At 47.4% G+C, this 16,476-nt stretch overlaps 1 protein-coding gene across 1 annotated transcript in view; it reads left to right on the forward strand.

The window, feature by feature from the left end:
• Positions 1–568: 568 nt before the first annotated feature.
• The window catches only part of NXPH1 (neurexophilin 1), a 295,193-nt gene continuing 279,285 nt past the window's right edge, over positions 569–16,476 (forward strand). The window contains exons 1-2 of the mRNA XM_007101742.2: positions 569–988; positions 1,844–2,007. Of these exons, the coding sequence (XP_007101804.1) occupies positions 1,954–2,007 (54 nt within the window). The 5' untranslated portion in view covers positions 569–988; positions 1,844–1,953. The remainder of the gene's footprint in view (positions 989–1,843; positions 2,008–16,476) is intronic.

Below are 16,476 nucleotides of genomic sequence, written 5' to 3' on the forward strand. Positions count from 1 at the left end.
ACGCTTCCCGCCACTCCTCTGGCGGTCGCAGTCCTCCTCACGACCCTTGGGAAGGGTGCACTGCGGCCACCAGAGACACCGCAGGAGCCACTTCTCCGTGCGGGCCCAGCCCGCCGAGAGCCTAGGAGCGGGATCCATTTACACGGGGTATTAATTGGTCTCTGAGGAATCGTTCGCCCACGTGCCGATGTAATTGCCCGAGTCAGGAAGGTAGGCGAGCCGAGCGGTGGACCTACGGAGAAAGCACCACGGCACCGGCGCCGAGAACCCCAGCGCACTCCAGAGCGTCCCCCAGTGGCCGGGCAGGACCACGGATAGAGCCTGCGACTCCTCTCCGGAGTGGCTCTCGGGCTTCTGAGTGCCGCCGGTAGAGGTACAGCTGCTGGCTGCGCCAGGATCCTCGGGGCTCTGCTCACCCCACCCCTCCCTCTGAAACTCGGACTGCTTGCGCCTGCCGTGTGGCTGTTTTCTTCCGAAAGGCCAGTGTCTTATCTCTCAAGTTCAAGTCCTGAGGACTTGCCCAGTCTCCTCCCCTTAAGTCATTTCTACCATCCTTCGGCAGCCTCGGGAACCAGCGAGCCTCGGACCGCTCGTCCCAGATCCAACGCGGGCAGTCCGGGTCTGTCCGGTGCAGTAGCCCGGCGCATTCGCTTCTCACCCTCCCTTCTCTTTCTCCCTCCCTTTCTCTCTTCCTCGCTTTGCCCCTCTACCTCCCCTCCCTCTCTTGCCTCTTAAGTTTCCTGCACCGTGAATCCAACTGTGCCAAGCCTAGGCTCCCGCGGAACCAATCCTGAGCGCGACCCGGGCCCTGGGACGCGGACTCTGCCGAGGCTGGACTAGGCAGCGGGACCGGTCCGCGCCCGAACATGGAGATGAAGCGTCAGGGAGGGCATGTCCGGGACGCCAGAGACGCCAGGCCCGAGTAGCTCCTCCATGGAGCCTTCGCAGAGCGGTCCCTGCTTGCCGGATTCGCCCCCAGTCCTGTGCGGTACGTACCCTCCGCCTCCACAGTCCCGATATGGGGGACACCTTGGGGTGGGGTGGTGGGGCAGCAGGAAGGGGCAGCGGGGAAGGCCACTGGTTGGGAGACAGAGTGAGCCTGAGGGGTGACCCTCACAGACCCGGGCAGGCTTCCACTCTAGAAGTTAGCGACTGGCTGTGCCCCTTCGCTCGAAAAAAGTAGTACATGTGTATGCGCGTGGTATCTCTGTGTGTGCAGGGCGCTCGAATGGGTAAATTGAACCCGGCTTTCCTATATGCAAATTGCATTCACTTTCCCCACCCCCATCGCACCAAACGCCTGGAGATACCCGGTACCTAATCCTGGTCAGCTCTACCTACCCCTTCCTCTTCTCGCGTCCCCCTCGCTCAATATCTCTCGCTCGCTCTCCCTCTCTTTCTCTCTCCACCTCTCTCCGCTGGTGTGTACGTGTGTGAGCACTGCCAGGGCTGGCGAAGAACCAGCCACCGCCTTTAGTCCGAGCCTCCCGGCCATCAAACAGTAGGGCAGGTCTCGCTGCCAGAGACGCTTGGGCTCGGAACCAGCCTGCACGCGGCTCTGTGTGCCCCGCCACCTCCTGGCTCCACCTCCCGGGAACTCGCACCCGAGCAACGTAGGGCGCAAGGAGCCCCTCATCCTCCAACCCTCCTGCCCGCCTGCCTGCGGACCGCGCGCTCGCTGGTTTCAGGCGCTGGATTTGCTCGCTTTTCAATTTTTCCTGCCTCCCCCACCTCCGGGTTTTTTTTGGTCCATCCCTCCCGCCACGACCCCCTTTCCGCGCTTGGTTGCCAAGCCTAACCTTGCCCGCGTGGTCATGGGATGTCTAATTTCATTTGTATCTAGGCTGCTGAGAGCGCTCCTTGCTCTGTAAAGTGGATGTCAGGTGGATCTATGTTTTTGAAGGAACAAAGACTCAGAGAAGGCACCGCCGAGGAAGTTTGAGACGCGGGAGGATGCAGGCTACGTGCTGGTACGTGCTTCTCCTCTTGCAGCCCACCGTCTACTTGGTAAGTCGCTGCCAATCCCGCGCCCCCGCAATCACACCCTGGTCGCAAGGCCAGGCAACTGGGGGCGCGCGGGAGGAGGGTGAGACCGCCAGTTCAGCGAGAGCGACGTTCCTAGGGACGGTGTTGGAACAACTTTGGCAAACTGATCTCCCGATCCCTGTGGGATTTTCCGGGGTTCCCACCCTCGTTTCCTGCTCCAGTACCCCCTCTCCTGCGAGTGATTCTAAACCGCGTCTAGGGCGCCCTAGACACCCAGAAACCGAGGAGATAGCTGGACGGGATGCTTTATAGGGAGAGAAGGCAAAGAGAAGGGGTGGAAGACAGGGAACTCTTATTAGTTCATCCAGAGTTTAAACGAAAGGAAATGAAGGTGGAGAATGGAAAGCAATGAATCTGCCTAGGTTCCCGACTTTGAAAGTAAATCCACCCACCTAACCCCCAGTTTGGAGATGCGGCACATAAAGAAGTGCAGGTAACTTTGTTCGACTTGTAGGGTTCAGACAGGACAAGTTTAACTGTCTAGGAGCCCCACAAGCTTCCAGATGGAGTTGGGTCAGAGATGCTCCAGCAAACATGTAGAGGCTCCCCCTCCCTCTCCTCCCAATCTCTCCTTTCCACCAAATAACCAAACCCCAGTTCCAGTGCTGAGCCCCTTATTAGGGAGTGGCAGACCTTGTCGCTAGGGAGAAAATACTAAGGCAAAGCTACCATCCGAGTCCTCCCAGAGCCGAGTTTTCTGAGGTCCGGACTTTGCCCACTGTTGGAACTGGGGTTTGCGTGGGCGGGGTGGGGGGCTTTGAGGGAAGCACTTTATTGTGGTGGTGGTGGATTGGTAGCTGTGGGCACCGCGCGGAGCCAAGACGGAGAGCGCAATTTCTCGGGTCTGACTTCAGGGAGGGCCAGGGACAGTCTTATCCTGCTGGTGAAGTTGTGCTCAGTGCACAGAACCCCATAACCTACCTCTGGGCCGCAGGAGCGCACTGAGGGCTCTGTGTGTTCCGACTAGGAACAAGAAACGCTGGGGCGGCATGATGGGTTGAATAAATGGGAATGGGGTGAGCGGTGCCGTCTCAACCCCAAGGGCTTCAGAACCCACAATCCTTGGAGCAAAAGTGTTGCCATCCCTGCAGTTGAGAGCGTTTCCCAGCTGTTGCCCTGGTGTCTGTGACTGCAGGGCTGCTAGTTGTGTGAACTCTGTATATGCTAATGAATGTGTATGTATATGTGTGTGTGAATCTGAATATAAGGGTATGTGTGTAAACGGGTTTCAGCTGGAATCCAAGAACCCTCAGTGTTGCGTGTGTTTGCACCTTTATCGCCTGACCATGGCAGCCGCGGACGCCAGAGGGCGCTGCGCGTCAGTGTCCTCGCCTACAGGACACCTTGGGGTAAACAGGTGAAAGCCCGGGCAGCCAATCCAAAAGAAGGGCCTTTCTGACTCCGTTACCGAAGTCTGTGCCTTCCCCGGCTAGAACGCAGACACACTGCAAAAAGTGTCCTTCCCATCTCTCACCTTCAATCATTCTTGCCCACCTGTGTCCAGTAAACCCGCTGACATTGAGAGCTTAGAGAAGCAGGGCAGAAAGTTTGGCCAGAGGAAACACAGAAATTGTTTGTTGAGAGAAAGGGGAGGGACCCAAAGTGAAAGCTACAGAGGGAGAATATTAAAGATTCCCTTGACCATGGAAACCCTCCTGCCCCTCTCCTCTTCATACCTTTACGCAGGACCTGAACCTCAGGACTGTTCTTAACGTCCTTGAACTGTGCTCACACACGGCAGAAGCTCGCGGCTGTGGTGCAGTTATTGCTTGGAACAAGTATTTCGATAGTCTGGAAAATAATCTGTCAAAAGTAGAAGTGAAATCAATACGTTGTGTTAAATTTTAAATGTGTTTGTTGGCAGTTAAACCGTTTTCCACTCATTACAACAACAGTGCTGGATTTATTATAATGCGCTGCGTTCTCAACAGCAAGCGCATTAATTCTCCTTTAATTGTAAACTGGGAGCATTTGAAAACCATTCAGTGTGAAAATTATGCTGATTCAATTACCGTTTAGTTACAGACTTCATTACCTGAATGCCTTTTGGCAATACAGAGAAAGGAGACAATTTTTCCAATTTCACTCAAAACAATACAAAATGTGAACAATAAAATAGAGAAGGCGATTTAGAAGTCCATTCTTTTTCTCTCCGATCTAAAGTTGTTTTGTGTGTCGGGGATTAGAAACCACACGCACCACAAAAACAAAGGGCTGGTGGCTGTGACCCAAGGCAGTATTTCCAGGGATTCCAGTCCCACGGTTATTTGTCGGCAAGATCCCAAGCTGTTTTCCAGGAGGAGCAAGAAGCTGACTTTTACCATGGAAATGAATTTAGAAGGGTGAATTGGGCAGTCAGGACAGGTTGGATTTCGGCAAGTAAATAAGTAGAAACCCTTGATTAAATCTCTGGAGCAATGAGACAGACCAAGAAGTGGTCAAAGCTTCTTTCTCCATCTATTTTGTTAAATACCAGAAACAGTAACTGAATTTATCATTTGTTTGGAGCCGCACCCCAAAACATCCCAGACCTTTGCAAGAAACTGCAATAGATGCCTGCAGGTTGTCAGGAGATGCTTCAAGTTACACTCCAAAAAGGCAGGGGTGGCAGAACCATTATTTTATTTTTCCCCTTGAATTGCCACAATCCAGGGAGGAGTTAAATGAGTAATTTTTTTGTCCTTATGGACTCACACCACAAGTTAAGTGACAGGGGCACTCTGTACATTGCCTCATAGCTGATACCACAGTATCACCTTTCTCTTTAAGCCCCTCGAATCCCAGTTGTATTTCCCAAGGAATAATCACACATTATGTTCCAGGATCAAGATTTGTTTAGGTATCTCCTATGCAACAATATTTAGGCTTTTGCTTATAGAGACATACCTTAAATACTCCCAGTTTTAAGAAGATATTTTTAAAATGAAAAATAACTCTCTATCCAGCAGATCAATGCTCCATATTTAAGCCACAGTTCCCAGCCTGTATTTAGGTGAATGTTCTCAAAGTATGTTTCTTGGCCCAGGGTTCTTTGAATGCCTGTTCTAGTTTGAGAATTTTGAGTCTTTTTGTGCTTTGAGAGATGGGTCTGTCCTGTTTCAAACTAGAAGCTTATTTTAATACTGCAGTGGGAAGTTAATTAGAGATGTGTCTGCAAAGTTACCTCCTGAAGCATATTAGCTAGGATACTCAAAAATCACCACAGGGCTAACTCCAGCCATAAATGCAGGGGAGTGGGAAATCATTAAAAAAAAAATAATAAAGGCAAGGAAATCTTCTGTTTACTGAATGTTATTGAATTGCAGGTGTAAAATTCTGAATTCAGCAGGAGAGGAACTTATAGTGTAATAATACTTGTTAAAAAAAAATAAAAAAGTCCTGCAATCTTTATTTTCCTGTCAGTTCTGGAATGATTCCAGGATATTTTCAGTATGATATAATGGGGTGACAGATAATAGCATTTTAACAGAATTGAAGCACACACTGGGTAATCTAGGGAAATGTGGTTTCTGGATCGGAAGAATGAGGGTCCTGAGTTGGGTTATGAGCTGAAGGACAGGCATGGGCACACAGGGAGGGCACCTCCCAGCAGAAGGCAGAGGTGTCCTGCTTGGGGGCTCACCTGTGGCAATTTTCAGAGTCAAGAGTTAAGTAAAATGAGCACTCCCAGGGCATGTTAACAAAAACGATACTCAGAAACTGAGTCCAGAGATTCTGCTGAGAGGTTGAATGATGCTACTGTGATCAAGTCATACATCCACAGTCTATTCTGAGAAGAGGCCCCTTGTCCTCCAATTTAGTTCCCACCATTTTTGCTAGGAAATTAATTTAATAATAATCTAGTCGCTTTTTTAACCGATATGGGCAAAAATGGAAATTTCTTTCTAAAACTTGTGCTTAACATTTTGATTCATCTATTCCCTCGAATTTAGGGTATCGTGAAAATATGAATTCCATACCAATTGTTTAATAGAGATTAAAGCATGGTTAATATATTCATGGAATACTACCTCTACACTGTTAGAAGCCAGACCGTTTGGGTGAATTCCACTCATTATGAAGGTAGCTGTTAAGAAATGTGGAAGCTAAGGGAAAAGTAGCAGGAAAGAGATCACCAGTGTCTATCCTTTGGACTAGGTATGGGTACTTCCCATTCTTTGAAAATTAAGCCAGCTGACCACTGAACATTTTAATTAATTTCAGCTTATTCCTGAAAAGAAAAGCACATTACCTAACAGCAGTGATTCAGTGTTCTCTATTAAGGTCAGTTCTTGGAGGCAGTACTATAAGTTACCCAGTCCCACTGAATTTCCTGACTCTTGTGCCCTAGATCAGCCTTCCAGATAAAGGATGAAACCTAGATTTTTAAAGGAGCCTATGCCCCAGCAGCACAAAATGAGAATTCATCAGTCTCAAGACCTATTCCAGGGCTCTGTGAGAGGAGAAGTTGCCACCACTCCAGGCATTTCCCTGAAATAGTCAGCGCCCCACTGACCAGAAAAGCAGCTCTCTGGGTGTGTGGAAAGCGCTTGGGTGGGTCTCACCTCCACTCGCTTCCAGGAGGATTATACTGGTCTGGGGCCTTCTAGTGATACTTTTGGGGAAACAGCTTTCAGTATTAGAAGGAGAGAACTAGAATTGCTCCAACTTTCTCAGCGGTATTTCCCCAGAAAGCCATTAAGTTTGTGGCTCCTCTTTGTGTAAAGTTGATTTCCATCTGGCTTTGAATTGTTGGCGGCTATTTCCTCCTTAATGAAAGTGTTGTCTGGGTGAAAAATATATCAGGTGGCAGGGAAATTGGTTGATTTTTTTGAGATAGGTGCCCAATGTCCTACTTTTCTATCTGGGGGAAGATTTTCTGCAGACTACAGAAATTGACAGTATTGTCCAGGTAATAACCACCGACGACAATATTTTCAAAAGGGCATTTGAGTGATGAAAGCATTTGGATATTGCTTTTTCAAATAAGCAATTTTCTCTCTTGGGCTTCTTTGATTTTTATAGGGGGTGGGGGAGAAGGGGCCACCCATTGGCAACGGGATGCCTTCCCGGTTTCGCCTAGTTCTCAAATACCTAGGTACTTGTCAGCCTTGCTTGGAATTGCGGGGTCTGAAGAGCTCTCAGTGAGTTTGACTGTCGCCGCAGTGATATTAAGGGTCAAAAGGGAATCCTGAGAATGAAGAACAACCCCCTTGTTGCACTCTTCCTCCCATAAAGAAAGCTGATGGAAGCTGTGAAAGTTTGCCTGCTCTCAAGTGGCTAGCTAGGAAGCGTTTTTTTTTCTTTCTTTCTTTCTTTCTTTCTTTCTCTCTTTCTTTCCTTTCTTTCTTTCCTTTCTCTCTTTCTCTTTCTCTCTCTTTCTCCCTTTCTTTCTCTCTTTCTCTCTTTCCTTTCTTTCTTTTCTTTCTTTCTCTTTCTCTCTTTCTTTCCTTTCTCTCTCTCTTTCTCCCTTTCTCCCTTTCTTTCTTTCTTTCTCTCTTTCCTTTCTTTTCTTTCTTTCTCTTTCTCTTTCTCTCTTTCTTTCTTTCTTTCTTTCTTTCTTTCTCTCTTTTTAAAAAAAATGCCTAGGTTTGATTCGATTCAGGTAAGTTCTCTTAAAGCAACCTCGTCCTTTAGGAGCTTCAGATCTTATTCTAAGACCTTAACAGTCCGCGCCATTTTAATTAATAGAGGGAAGTAGGCGAGTTAGCCTGCTGGGTGCCGTCGGGTCAGCGACTTCCAGGAGCAGCTGGGTGGCAAGGCGCGTCTGCTCCCTCGCCTCCCCCTACATTCTTCTAGCCAGTCCTGCCGTCAGTTTGCGGGAAGTTGCGATCTTGATTTACCCGCTACTCAAGCTCCAGACCAGCTCTTTTTCTCGAAGTCAGCACTAACCCCTTCCGGAGCTCGGTAAACACGGCGCGCGCGCATTTCTCTGCTGCCGATGGGCCGGTTGACGACTCCGCTTGAAGGAATGTGACAATAAAGTGGGAACCAAAGCTTGGCAAGCACTTAATCAAGGATAAAAAGGTTCCGCCGTAAGGATGTCACTCAATTTATTGTGAAAGTCGAATGAATTACCTTAAATGAAAGTGCTTCCCAGATGAATATTACCAGCAATTTCCCGAGCTGGCTCTGTCAGCACGAGATGAGGAAATGCCACGCAGATCAGGAAAGAACGCCCTTCTCAATTACTATGCCAGCTTTCCAAGAGCGGCTTTTTTATTGAGATGATATGTATTGGCGGCTTCTTCAAGCCCCTCCGCGCGCCCAGGAGCGCGTTGGCGCATTTTCCAAGTTTGCTGTCTGCCCTCGCGGGTTGCTGGCTGTTGTTTAAACTTCTAATGAGCTCGCCGCGTTTCTGCTGCGGGCTCCAAACCTGGTTGCCTCCTCTGTAAACAGCTTTCCCTAGTATGTTTTGTTTACTTTGGAGGTGGGGGCTGGCGGGGGGGGTGGGTGGTTGTGGGGCGGAGAGAATTCCCCTTCTCGGGGTCCCACTGTTATAGAAGGTTCCTCGGCATCAGGTCGGGGGCTCGGGAAGGCAAGGCGGCGCCCAGAGCTGGGGCCTGGGGATGGTGCGTGCCGTAGGGCCTCGGGAGCAGAGAGCGCGCTGCACGTGCCCCTCCCGCCGCGGCTAGTGAAAAGCCTTCGCCGGCTCCCACTTCTTTTAAATTAATGAGCGTATTTTACTTGTTCCAGCCGGAAATACGATGGGGAGGGGGATAAGCAGGCCGCGGCCGGAGCGCACCGCTGCATCTGCATGAGAATGGAGAACCGTGAGGCTTTTCTGGTGCTGTTTTTCTCCCACAGTAAGACAAATTACTGCTTGTAAAAACCGAGTGTTTCCTTAGAAACTGGCTCGTGGGGGCTCTGCTCGTCCCTGCCGAACCTGTCTCTGGCCGGGCCTCGCCCAATATCCCCGCCGCCCTAGTGGATTCTGACGGGAAGGATCGAGGCAGCGGCTCGAGGGGCGCGAAGAGAGGCTGCGCGCCCTCGCCCCACCGGAGGGAGCGGGCGTCCTCCTGACATATGCCGCCCTCGTTCTCAGACCCCCTTCCCACCCATTGATTTTCAAGGCCATTTCAAGTCATCCTCAGTTAGAAGCGAGAAACTTCCTTCGATGTAGACTTCAGACCCTCGACTCGGAAACTCAGCCCTCTGGCCGAAGCCGCGGAGTTCGGGCCCGGGGAAGCTTCCCAGCCTGAGTCACCGCCGTCACAGTTGCGCTCCCCAGTGTCTGCTTTTAGCCTCGGGTGACCTCCAGCAGTCCCAACGGGTTTATGAAAACACAGGTGCAGCGCTCTCGCATGTGGACCCCAAGGCCTCACACCAGAAGCGTGGCTTCTGGGGAACTCTTCGTGGACGCCGCCGAGCTTCGATGCTCCTGGGGCAGCCGGCAGGACAGCAGCGGTTCTCCGGAGGGAGGCCGCGGCGCGGAGGGTGAATGGGGCCTTGGCCGGAGGCCGGCGGCTGGGCAAGCCGGGCCCACCCAGCTATCCCTCAGGACCACGGACAGCGCCTCAGGCTCCGCCCCGCGTGGTGCCCGCGGCCCGGCCTCCCTCCCAGCCGCGGTGCGGGCTCGGCCCATCTGCAAGCAGAGTGCGCGCTTTCCGCAGACACCTCGCTGCCGCCCAGTCGCGACCTGAACCACCCGCCTCCCCCTCCCAATCTTTCGGGAGCACTAAGCTCCGATCGCTAGGTCCCCAGGGTTTCCTGTGGTCCGAGCCTCTCGTTAGCGCCCCTTTCCCCGCCCCCTCCCTGGTGGCGGCGCCACGCGGTCGCCACAGAGTTTGTCCTGAGGAGAGGTGAATCCTTCTTTTCCTCCACTTTCGCCTCCCCTGCCCCCGTTGCCTCGCACAGTTCGTTAAATCTACCCCTCCTCTCAAACAGAAACGCGAATCCTGTGAGGTAGAGCGGCAAGCATCTTTAACACTGTAAAAAACTCGTTTGACAGACAAGGAAACTGAGGTAGGAGGGGAACCAGCTGTCTCGAAAGAGTAAAACCAAGTGGGGAACAATGATTCCTGCCCTATCTCCCACCTGCGGGGAGCACGGCTGGAGCCACCAAGTCGTCCAGCAGATATGCGCCTTTAAAAAGCAGCGCGGGGTGGAGTGGGGTGCGGAGTCCTAATTATTATGAATTTCCAGAGGAGCAGTAATTATTCACGGAGAGCAGGCGAAACAACGGCCTGTGCAAGGGAATCGATATATTTGCTATCGAAAGTGCCTGGCTCGCCCGTAATGCAGACGAATGGGGTTGCAGCCTCATTATTTTCCGTGGTTAGGCTCCCCGGCGTGGGGCCCGAAGCAGCACGGGATCTATCATCATTAGACCCGGGATGGGGTGGGGGACAGTTTCTCCTTATTTACTTAGCAAAACAAACACTCCACCAACCCTACCCCCTCGAACACTGATACACAACCGTCGTTCCTCCTCCTCTTCCCCTCCCCTCGCCCTCTTGCTCCGGCTGCTGTTGCACACTCCCCCCCACGCCCGGGCCTCCCCGAGCACTCTAGAGCGGACACTGCGGTCACTTGAAGTGCGAGCAGTTCCTCCTTGGCGGCGATCACACGGTTGACTTGGTCCAGAAATAAGCCGGAGAGTACCGAGCGTTGGCGCTAGGGGTTCTCGGCGTCAAAGGCGAAGGTTGGCTGGGAAGTTCCGTCCTTTTCTCTCGCCTTAGCGTCAGAGCCAGTCCTTTCTGGACTCCCGATTCTGCAAATCCCCGCCGTATTAAAGGAGCAGAGGTCTGGCAGGTAATGCTCCATCAACCCGCGTGAGAAGCCAGCTTGGAGAAATGCAAGCCCGAGAGAAGAGAACGAATCTGGAGGTGCAGGGAAGTCGAATATTGAATAGGAAGGGAGGGGAAGGTTTAGGCATAACGCCTCCAGGGTATTCTCGAAGGTCCCCGGTGAGAACGGCCTTCTTCCTGCTCCAGGTGAGATGCTGGCCGTTTGCCTGCGCGCGCCAGTCAGCTGCAGTTTTCCAGGAGTGGGAATGGGCCCCACCTGCACCCACTGGAGTCGCCGAACTGTTGAGGGTCCTGCCGAGTATATTGCACAGCGTTTCCCCATTTCTCTTCCGTTCTGCAGCCCTCACGCCCTGGCACAGCCTTTCTGACTCCTAGAAGTTGCCTGACGCTCCTGGTGGGCAGCTGCTGGGATGAAACTTGTATTCCTGTACAGGTGTCTTCACTGTTCCCTGAAATGCCACAGTTCTTATGGTCAAGTGAGGGGTGTGTGTGTGTGTGTGTGTGTGTGCCCGCGCGCGTGTGCATGTGTGTGTGTGCCCGCGCGCGTGTGCGTGTGTGTGTGTGTGTGTATCTTTGAGTGCTTGGTCTTCATCTGGCAGCCTGTCCCTTATTACAGCAGATCAATGCTGCAGAGAAGATAGGGTGTGGCCCTTAAAAAAAACCTAACTCCTCCTCCTTAATTGCAGTAAAACTATCATAATTATAATAACATTTATAATAACACTGATGCGAATAAAATTTAAAATTGTGGACTTCCAGCCACTAAAGTAATAATAATACCCTTCTCCCCTGGAATTTTCTTTTCTTCGGAGCCCAGCCTTTCATGGTACATTGTGATTACCTGAGTGTCTTTGTTTCCTTGCCAGCAGAGACAGCCAGCCAACACAACACCAGCACTGTATGATCTACTGGCATCATTTTCTCCCACCATCTTCATTTTTAGAGGTTTTATAATTAAACTCCGTGAGATAAATGTAACATAAATCCAGTGGAGGACTTTTTATTTATATTTATGTAGCATGCTGAGAAAGGAAAATTAAGGAAGTGCTTATATTGAAGTAATAAGCCTGCTTTGATAGTAACAGAAATGTCACTTTAATTTACTTTTCTCAAGTCTCAAAGACTGTCTCTGTGAGACCAGACCCCATAGTCATGCCTTTTTCAGGAGAGATCCCAATAAAGTGAAAAAGACATTAATTAGCTTGTACTAACTTAGTGGGAAAAAAAAGCCAGGCTCTCCACTCATTGGAAATATATACTAGGCTAAACGTGGCAAAGTTGCAGTATAATGTAGGAAGTTGAGCAGCTAGCTGGAAACAGCTGCAAAGCCCTACGTTTTTCTGCCTATCCCTGCCCCTAACCTGTCACAATGCACATTTACACATAGAGTAACAGGGCCTTCCAGAGCCAACACAAAGACATCATGCTGCAAATCAACAGGAATTTTAATAAAACTGAAAGCCATAGACTAAAAGGAAGAAGGCACCGATTTCCTTCTCTAAGATAGGTTATTGCCAGCAAAATTATGATAGAAAGGCTTGGAGAAAATGTCCTGGCTTAGAAGACCCTTTTTCATGTACAGGTTACACACACACACACACACACACACACACACACATAAGAGCAAGACTGGATATACATCTGTACATCTACTCTTTGAAGGATTCCATGGAAAATTACAATAGGGAATTCTTTTGTTTTCATAAGTTGTTGGACCTGAAATTTCAACTTGAGTTTGACAGTACCATTTCCTTGATAGGAATCTAGTACCTGATACTACATTGTTGTCCTGTTTATGTCAGTATTTTCAGCTATAGAATGAAAGCAATTTTGGTGAAGAAGAACTACTGGCATGATAGCTGGAATTTCAGTGATGTATATATATGCCAACCTCTCCAACTGAACTTTAGAAAATGATACTTCTCCTTGTAACCTTGTAGCTGAATGCTATTAGAGGCCCACAGGTATATAAAATAGCTTATATAAAATTAATGGACTGCTTTACATTCACAATCTCTTACTCGTGAAGCCCTTGTAAAATATTACACCTATTTAAAATAGGGAGAATATAAAATCAGGTTTGGTGTGCAGTCGGTAGTTGTAAATGGTTCGATGAAGTATTTGATTGTTTTGAGTGAGTTTAACAGTGTGATGGAAATTTATTGTTCATCTTTGTTCACTGATATGCTAATCATAAGGCTGCTTTTTCTTTTATGTACTTGGCCAGTTTTGAAACTGATTGTTAAGTTCCAAGGCAACATCTAAGTACATAATCAAAATTTTAGGAAAGATGAATTTATTGACTTACTAGATTACCAAGAGATCCATGGGTCACCATGAAGTCACACACACACACACACACACACACACACACACACACACACACACACACACAAACCCTCCAACATTGCTTTATTATTCTGTTTAAAATAATCAACCATATATTTATTGGCATTGAATACATTGGAAATTTTATATGCATTTTTTGAATAAGAAAATGGATAGAGGTTTTAATTTAGCATCAGACTTCATAAAAATAGTCTTTCTGAGTATAGTGAAATTATTGAAATAAATCTCTTCTTGTTTTTCATTGATGTGGACAAAATTTGGAAAAATGAGAGATCCTCATTCTTTTTATTTTTTCCCTCCAAACATATATTAAAGACTGCATTTCTCTTTAATCTGTTACTTAGTTTATGATCTCAAAGACAAGCCATAAGCCCCACTATGGATTTTTTTTTTCCTTACTATGCATTTCGTTTGGGGAATGAAGCATTTTTTTTCTCCTGCCTTATTAGGCTGAGAATTTTATGCAGCCTAAAACCATAGTGACATTTTCAAAGCCTTCTTCCCCCTTTCCCCAACTTCACTCGAAGTTTACTAGGTAAACTTCTAGAATGCTCATATTTTTTTCTTCTTGTATAAATGGCCACTAGACTATTGTGTTAACATCTCCTCTAAATGAGAAGCAATGCCCTAATTTACCAACCATCTATATACATTGCGGATACTGCTCCATACTTTATGGAAAACTCTTAAAAACATGCATCGGATTACATGAGATCCATTATACTTTTTGTTTGAGAAGTTTTCAATGAAAATGCCATAATTAATCCCAGGTTTGATTCTAAAACTGAATTGAACTATGAGTTGTGATTTGTTGTTGGAGCAGTTGTGCTGTTGGTAATAGGACCAATTACATGATCTCTGGAACTGGAAATATAAAATATCTTTACTCACATATTTTTTCTGGTTATTTGTGAATAGTTTCTTGTGCCAGGGCACCATCATTTATTGTCTTACAGCATGAAATGTAGAGAAAGATGCAAACCACTGCATATGAAGTTATTCATGGATAGTCAGTGTAGTATTTCTCTGCTCTTGATGTGAAACTTAATTGCTATTGATGTTGAGATTTTGCAGAACATGGCAGGGTTTTTGCCTCTTTCACAAGAAATATGTAATTGAGTGATGAGTGCCTCATATTAGATTTTCAACCTTATTTCTTTTGGTTTAGTAAGGCAGTGTTATGAGTAGCTGCACCAGAGGCAGCCAGAATCCCTAGCCATCATCAAACTAAAGCAGAACTGGCACTAGCACATATGAGCTGAGCTACCACTTTTGGATCTGCAGCTCTGCTGTCAGGCTGAAATGTTCTGGAGTGTGGAAGCATGAGGAGTGAATGATTTGGCCTGAGATGTTTAATCCTGCCTTGCATTCTTGACTGAAATCCTCCACAGTTAGAAGAGCTCTAATGTGTGGCCAGATGGATTTGCACGTTTCTCAGACTGATGAATTTTTTCCCCCCTTAAACAAATGCTGAAAAAAATGAGAAGTTTTAACAGCAAATCAACATGCCAAAAGATGGCCGATATCCTCCCAAAGACCACTACTTCTAGCTAGGTGGATAATATCATGGCACCTGTGCAATGCCAGCAATGAATTCATTACTCTTCTATTCAGGAATAGAAGAGTAATGATGAGAAAGAGGGTGACTTCTTGCTCCAGTGAAAACCTGGCCACAGGATGGAGAAAATAGAGGCCCTTTTCATTCATCCTGGATGCCCCCACCCCCCTCCGGCCTCTCTCTCATCTCTCACTTCAATTCTTAAGGGAAAAGGCGTTGATAAAAGACTTATTAGGAGAAAAGAGGGAAAGAGAATGGCAAAGTATTTTCTTAATTCTGTGACCTTGGGCAAACTTTTTAACCTCTCAGATCTTAATTACCTAATCTGTAAAATGAGGCTAACAATACCTCCTACCCAACAGAGTTGTTATTGAGGATTAACTGAGTTAATGTGTTACGAAGAGCTTAGAAAGGTGTGTGGCACATAGCAGTGGTGAATCAATAGTAAACGAAAAAAGTTGAGGGAAAGGTTTCTGGACCAGGTTCCCATGCTCCCAGCACAGCTGTTGCAGGGATGAAACACTGCTCTGCCCTAAAACCAATCCTATCTTTTGTTTCCCTCTTGCAGCTGGTTGATTGCTGTACCATTTGCCCAGGGCTGCCTAGTAAGCCATATGTATTTAATGGGAATAGTAACCATTATGATTAAAACAAAAGAAAATGGCCATTTCTACAGCAATTACCCAAGTGTTTATAGAAATGAAGAGACAAGTCATTGGCAGACCCAATGAGCAGATTGCCTAATTGAAATGAGAATTCTTGGGATGTTTTAATTTCAGGTGGCAAGCACTATGGGCATTTATTAAGATCTAATTTTAAGTATTGATTAATTTGTGAACAGTATTTGCTTTTTTTTACTTTTCTTTTAACACTTGAAATTCTCTTAAAATTTGCACACAAGGTAATCAAAATGTACAGCCCACTGGGTTTTAAAGTCCAAAGACCTTTGGACAGGGGATACAGGCCGCTTTTCTCTGGTGAAGTTCATTCTAGCTGCATGCTTGTATGTGGCAGTACATTAGCTCCCCAGAAGTACTAGATGAAATAATTTAGTGGGTTGAGAGCACAGCGCCCTTCCTATATGCTGCTCAGAATATCTCCTGTAGGCCACCATATGCCTCCTTCCAAGGCATTGTCCTGGGTACCCAAGAAGGGTTCCTACACAGAGATAGTATTTTGTGTCTTGGATTTGACTTGAGAGTGGGGAAGGTGTGGAGATGACTGCAAAAGATAAAATCTTCTACCTTCTTGTTTATACCCTGAGCCAAGCACTGTGCCAGGACTTTAACATGGATTTTTTTTTTTCATTTAGTTCTCTTAACCCTGTAAGGTGATAGGTACCATCAGTAAGGTACTATTAATATCACTAATATTAATATATTAATGTGCCCATCCTAGTCATATCATTAATAACACTCCATTTTATAGATGAAACAATTGAGGCACTGAGAATGTGAGTGAACAGTGCAAGGCGGAAAGATTCTCTTCCAGATAGTCTAATTCTTGAGCCACTGCTTTTAATTACAATACCATAGTGTGTGTGTGTGTGTGTGTGTGTGTGTGTGTGTGTGTGTGATTAAAATTTTTTTTGAAAGAAGGAACTGGGTTGCTTTCTACTTCAGTGACTAGTTCTTGCTTCCCCTTCCTCTGGATAGACCTTATTTGGATAACTGGATGTGTACATAAAATGCTGTTGGTACTACTGTAATTTAGTAGTTTTATTAGATGTAGTGCATCAAAGGGGGGATACAAAGGTAACATATGCAAGTTTGACACTGATGGTCATGACTCTAG

The sequence above is a fragment of the Physeter macrocephalus genome, chromosome 5, assembly GCF_002837175.3.
Source record: "Physeter macrocephalus isolate SW-GA chromosome 5, ASM283717v5, whole genome shotgun sequence".
In the NCBI taxonomy this organism is placed as follows: Eukaryota; Metazoa; Chordata; class Mammalia; order Artiodactyla; family Physeteridae; genus Physeter; species Physeter macrocephalus.